The 6,040-nt window shown below is 55.1% G+C and overlaps 1 protein-coding gene across 1 annotated transcript in view; it reads left to right on the forward strand.

The window, feature by feature from the left end:
- Window positions 1-788: 788 nt before the first annotated feature.
- LOC114070975 (carboxypeptidase A2-like) overlaps window positions 789-6,040 on the forward strand; it is a 7,736-nt gene continuing 2,484 nt past the window's right edge. The window contains exons 1-9 of the mRNA XM_027908611.1: window positions 789-871; window positions 1,533-1,614; window positions 2,350-2,484; window positions 3,392-3,487; window positions 3,981-4,079; window positions 4,207-4,308; window positions 4,963-5,073; window positions 5,359-5,449; window positions 5,758-6,030. Coding sequence (XP_027764412.1) covers window positions 807-871; window positions 1,533-1,614; window positions 2,350-2,484; window positions 3,392-3,487; window positions 3,981-4,079; window positions 4,207-4,308; window positions 4,963-5,073; window positions 5,359-5,449; window positions 5,758-6,030 — 1,054 coding nt within the window. The 5' untranslated portion in view covers window positions 789-806. The remainder of the gene's footprint in view (window positions 872-1,532; window positions 1,615-2,349; window positions 2,485-3,391; window positions 3,488-3,980; window positions 4,080-4,206; window positions 4,309-4,962; window positions 5,074-5,358; window positions 5,450-5,757; window positions 6,031-6,040) is intronic.

Consider the following 6,040-nt stretch of genomic DNA (forward strand, 5'->3'; position numbering starts at 1 on the left):
CCCAACAGCCCAGCCAGGCTGGAGCCCTGCCTGGGGCTCCCTCTGTTCCCAAAACACCAGACCTGGCCTTGCACAAGCTCAGAGTGACCCCATGCAGGGCCTGCCAGGCTGTGGGGACATCACGTGGGAGGGGAGATGAGGGGAGGAACAGCAGGGAGCTGCTGGAAAAGGCACTGTCCTTATTAACAGCTTCCTCTGGAATTGTCCCTTGGAATTTCCTTGTTCTCCTGAGGGGGATGGAGCAGCTGAACCACCTCCCTTCCATCCTATATTCCCAGGAATCCCATCTGCAGGTGTGACAGCAGGGTCAGCTCCTGCTTGTTCCTCAGGAACGTTTTTAGTGGGATAAACAACAAGCGGATCCAGTTCCGAGGGAGATTATTCCCAAAGCTCACCCAGGAGACTGCCTTGACTCCCTCCACACGGATAACAACAAGTCCAATATCTGGGTGCCTCCAACAAGCAGTGTTGACTGGGATAAACCCTCTGGGATCTCTGTTGTCCCTGGGACAATCCCCCAGCCCGGAGCCCTGGTGAGGGCTGGGCTGATTCCCCTTTTCCGTGCCCAGCAATCCGTGTGAAAGGACACACATTTCTGGCCTCGGAGCCTCCTGCCCCCCCTGCTTTGGCTGTGTCAGCGGAAAATCCGGCTCTGGAGGTGCCCTGGGCCTGCTGGTGGCCCTGAGGGCGCTGATAAGGGTGGGAAATGGGCACGTGGGGCGATAGCGCGGCCCCGATAAGAGCCGGGCTGGCAATAAAGCCCCGTAACCCCCCTGTCCTCAGGCTGAGCCGAGCCCACAGCGACCATGAGGCTGGTGCTGATCCTCAGTGCCCTCCTGGGGGCCTGCCTGAGCCTGGAGACCTTCGTGGGGTGAGTGTCTCTGGGGTTTGGGGCCGCCCCAGTCCTTGTTTGAGGGGATCTCAGCTTTACCAAACCTGCCCGGGGCACATTCCGGCCCTTTGCTGACCCGTTCTCACGTTCCTTCCATCCCTGGGGTTTGAGGGACCCTCTCTCCCCTTTAATTTGGGTTGAGCTCCCAAATTCCTGCTCACCCAAGGCTTTTCTTGGCTTTTACTGCTCCCCAAGCCCTGAGCTGGCCCTAAAGCTCCCTGCAAAGCTCAAGCTTTACAGATCTAGTCCAGCACAAAGCAGAGCTGAAAACCAGAGCCTGCCTTGGGATCAGAGAGCTCACGACTTCCCCTTGGCTTTCCAAGTTTATTCCTCCTGCTTTTTCCTCATTTCTGCCTTCCTGAGCAGTTCAAATCCTCTTTTCCAACCTTCCTTCCCGCTGTCAGAGCCCCCCAAGCTCAACACAACTTCCTCCTCCTGCCCCAAACCCAACCAGCAAACGCAGGGCTGGTCCTGCTGAGCGGCCAAAACCTCCCCCAGCGTCACCTCCCCTGGTTCTTGGTGCAACTCTGGGGCGGCACCAAGTCAGGAGGGTTAAATTAACCCCCCCTGCAATTAACCCCCCTAATGAACTCCTCCCTGGCCCCGGGGAGGGTTGCTGAAGGCCCTGATTCCTTTGCAGGCACCAAGTTCTCCGCATCAACCCCCAAAATGAGGAGCAGCTCGGGCAGCTGCAGATCCTGGAGTCGCTGGAGCATCTCGAGGTACAGCTGGGGGGGTTGGGAACGTTCCAGGCTCCTCTCTGGGAAAGGGCTCAGGGCGTGAATTTGGGTCTCATCTGGAGGGTTTCCATCCCGCTGCCGGAAATATTTGTACTGTCTTATTATAATAGAAATGTAGAAATACATCAATATAAATAAGTAAACATAAAACACATAAAACATAAAATATACATGTAAACTCTAAAAATATGAATATAAAATAGATCAATATAACTATAAAGTACAGCATTAAATATCCCAGTATAAATATCTCAACATAAAATATATAAATATAAAATATAAAATACATACCTATAAATATAAAATATATCAATATAAATGTATACATATAAATATATAATTATAAAATCTATAAATCTATAAATATAAAATATATAAGCATAAAATATAAAAATATAATTTACTGTCCTAACACCCTATATTTGATGTCCCAGTTCTAGAACCAGCTCGGTGTCCGGGAGTGCCTGAATTCCTATTTTTTTTTTCCCCTTCTGGATTTACAATCAGATTTGAATTATTCTTGCTCTTCATCTTGGTCCTAAACCCCCTGTTTTTCCAGTGGGACTGGTGGGGTTTTTGTGCTTCTCTCCCAGTGCTGTGGAGGGAATGGTTTGGTTGGTTTGTACCCGCTGAGACACAAACCCACCCTGGGATTCAGGAGAAACCAGCGCTCCCAAGGCTGTTTGCAGCTCACACCTCTCTCCTTCCCCTTCCCAGCTGGATTTCTGGATAAACCCCTCCACCCCCGCCCTCCCCGTGGACGTGAGAATTCCTGCCAGCAATGTCCAGTCGGTCAAAGCCTTCCTGGAATCCCAGGGGATCAGCTATTCCATCCTGATCGAGGACCTGCAGGTAGGAGACGATGGGGAGCCTCTCCACCTCCTGGGGGCAAGCAGGGGTTCCCAGCTGGGCCTCCTTCCCAGCGGGGGCTCTTCCATGCTCTGTTTGCCAGGAGGCTGTTTTTGCGGGATGTGGGTTCATTCCTCACAGACAATCCCTGGATCTCTGCGGGATCCCTGAGGAGGTGACACCTCCTTGGGCGGTGACATCGATAAACTCGGGGGGTTCTGCTCTGAGACACCCCCTGAGGAATTCCACCTGCTGTCCCGGCCACAGATGCTTGGGAAGCACTCCTGGAGTTCCTCAGGAGTCAGTAAAACGTGCCAGGGGTAGTGACGGATAAAAGTCACCCACGGGGGCACAATTCCAAGATTTTCCCGTGAGGGATGATCCCAACGTGGCACCTGAGCCAGCGAGGCCAGAGCAGGCCCTGGAGCTGCTCCCAGGGCTGGATCCCTCTGCTCTGGAGCCAGGCTGGGACAGCTGGGGGGGTTCACCTGGAGAAGAGAAGGATCCAGGGAGACCTGAGAGCCCCTTGCAGGGCCTAAAGGGGCTCCAGGAGAGCTGGAGAGGGACTGGGGACAAGGGATGGAGGGACAGGACACAGGGAATGGCTTCCCAGTGCCAGAGGGCAGGGACAGATGGGAGATTGGGAAGGAATTGCTGGCTGGGAGGGTGGGGAGGGCCTGGATTGGATTTCCCAGAGAAGCTGTGGCTGCCCCTGGATCCCTGGAAGTGTCCAAGGCCAGGCTGGAGCAGCCTGGGATGCTGGAAGGTGTTGGGGTTGGATGATCCTTCATTTCTCTTCCCACCCAAGCCATTCCAGGATTCTCTGGGTAACTCAGCACAAACACTGCCTTTTCAAATCCATTTTGCAACCAGAGCAGACTTCTCTCACCCTTGGAATGTCCTGTTTTAGGATGTTCTGGACAAGGAAAAGCAGGACATGGCCGAGAGCGCCCAGAGGGAGCGAGGCACCAACTTTGACTTCGGCTCCTACCACACCCTGGACGATGTGAGTCCCTCAGGGCAGGGGGGTTCTGTCTTTTTTCCTGGCCTTTCCTCATGCTATCTTCCATCAAAATTCCAGTGGTAGGATCTAGATGTCTTTCCAGCTTCTCTTGGCACATGGTTTTGGTTTTATCTGAAAGGATTTAGTGGCCAGAACAATCAGCCCTGGCAGAGCAAGTGCTAGGCAAACTTTTCCATGAGCTCTTGTGTCTAAACCCCTTCCCTCTGAGCCTCCAAAGAGGCAGGGAAATAAAGGAATCTTGAAACAGGAGATAAAGGAATCTTGAAACAGGAGATAAAGGAATCTTGAAACAGGAGATAAAGGACTCCTTGCCCAGAGAAGCTGTGGCTGCCCCATCCCTGGAAGTGTTCGAGGCCAGGCTTGGAGCAACCTGGGATCGGTGTGAACCAGATGGTTTTTAAGGTCCTTTCCAGGCCAGACAAGTCCATGATTCCATGAAAAGTGTTCCAAGTGTCCTCATGGCTCCTCATTGCAGATTTATGCGGAGCTGGACCACCTTGCCTCCGAGCACAGCTTCGTGGAGAAGATCCAGATCGGGGAGTCCTACGAGAAGCGTCCCCTCTACGCCCTGAAGGTACACCAAGAGTGCCAGGGCTCGTCCCAGCGTGGGGCAGCCGTGGCAGAGCCCAGCCCAGAGCCCCCAGCCTGCCTGGGATGGTTCTGGCTGACAGGTGAGCTGAATCTTCCCCTTCCATCCCCAGTTCAGCACCGGCGGCTCCGCCCGCCCGGCCATCTGGCTCGACGCCGGCATCCACTCCCGCGAGTGGGTCACCCAGGCCAGCGCCCTCTGGATCGCCAACCAGGTTCCTGCAGCTTTGCCTCGCCCTGCCAGTGTCTCAGAGCGTTCCAGGGATCCCACAGCTCCGTGCTGAGCCTCCTCCCCTCACCAAACCCACTCCCGGAGGGTGTGGTGGCTGCCCAGCCCCGGGACTGGAACACGCAGGGGCCTGTTGGAAGAGCTCAGTTTAGGGACACTAAGGGCAGCAGTTCAGGGAGGCAAAGTGGAACAGTTCCTGTGAAGTTGTTGACAAAAAGAGGGCTGATAATTCCACAAATAACCAGGGCCCTGGAGATTATTTTGCTGCTTCGCTCTTAGAGAAATGCTGTGTGGTTGGTCCCCTCCCACAGCAATGCCCCAACCTCCATCTCTGTGTAAATTTAAACCATTTCAAGCATTTAAACCCTGCTGGAGATGCCTAAAGCACCCCAGGAGTACAGCCCAGTGGAGTATTCCCAGCCTGGCTGCTCCATCTCAGTCCCAGTGCAGGGCCCTGGTCGGTTCTCTGGGACAAGGGAGTGGGGAATTTTGTTGCCTTCCTCCATCAACCTCCAAATCAGACAGGTTAACTGGCCATCAGATAACTGATACTCTTGTTCCCCTGCCCCAAAATCCAGCTGGGAGGGCATTTGGGGCAGGAATGCCCTGATGACCGGGCTGTGCTGTCGTCTCTGCCCAGATTGCCTCTGGCTACGGAACAGACTCCTTCGTCACCTCCCTGCTGGACAAGATGGACCTTTTCCTGCTGCCAGTGGCCAACCCTGATGGCTTTGTGTACACCCACACCTCGGTGAGTGAGAGGGCTGTGGGATGGGCTGATCCAGGGGCTGCCCTGCTCTTCCAAGGAAATAACAAACACTGGGAAAGGGGCTCTGGGAGTGCTGTGAGAAGGAACTGCAAGGAGCAGTTTTAAATCACTCACCTTAAATACACCACCATAGCCTTCCACTTTCACCATGAGCCCATTGGGAATAGGGCTGGGATCCCTCCCTGGGGGATGGCAGCTCTCTCTGGGAGCAGCTGGCACACAAACAGCCGGGGGTACTCACTTTTGGAAGCTGTTCCTCCCTTCCAGAACCGCATGTGGAGGAAGACGCGCTCCAAGAACCCGGGCAGCGTGTGCTACGGGGTGGATCCCAACAGGAACTGGGACGCAGGCTTTGGAGGTAGGAATGAGGAGCCTCTGGGTCCTGGATCCAGCAGGAATAACGGCAGGGACTCAGGGAGAGCAGGTGCTCCCTCAGGATGGAGCTGTTCCCCACACAGATGATTGATTGCCCAAGAGCACGGGGGGAAGGTGGGACCCATGGAATCACGGAATGACTGACTGCTTTGGCAAGGAGGGACCTGAGACACCCTTTAGTTCAAGGCAGGGACACGTCCCACTGGGCCAGGCTGCTCTGACCCCATCCAAGCACCGGACACCTCCAGGGATGTCCCTTCTCACCGGGCTGTCCCCTCCCTGCCCCGCCAGGTCCCGGGGCCAGCAACAAGCCCTGCTCCGACTCCTACCACGGCCCCAGCGCCAACTCCGAGGTGGAGGTCAGATCTGTCGCTGACTTCATCAAGAACCACGGCAACTTCAAGGCCTTCCTGACCCTCCACAGCTACTCCCAGCTCCTGATGTATCCCTACGGGTACAAGTGCACCAGGCCCGACGACTACGCCGAGCTGGTGAGACACAAACCCTGCCCTGGCCGCTCCTTCCCGGGCTCTCCACACCCCAGGCCCTTCCCTAACAACAGCAGCGTGGACCT

This window comes from Empidonax traillii, unplaced genomic scaffold (genome assembly GCF_003031625.1).
Source record: "Empidonax traillii isolate 1590-97213 ecotype Southwest subspecies unplaced genomic scaffold, ASM303162v1 scaffold1770:size85425, whole genome shotgun sequence".
In the NCBI taxonomy this organism is placed as follows: Eukaryota; Metazoa; Chordata; class Aves; order Passeriformes; family Tyrannidae; genus Empidonax; species Empidonax traillii.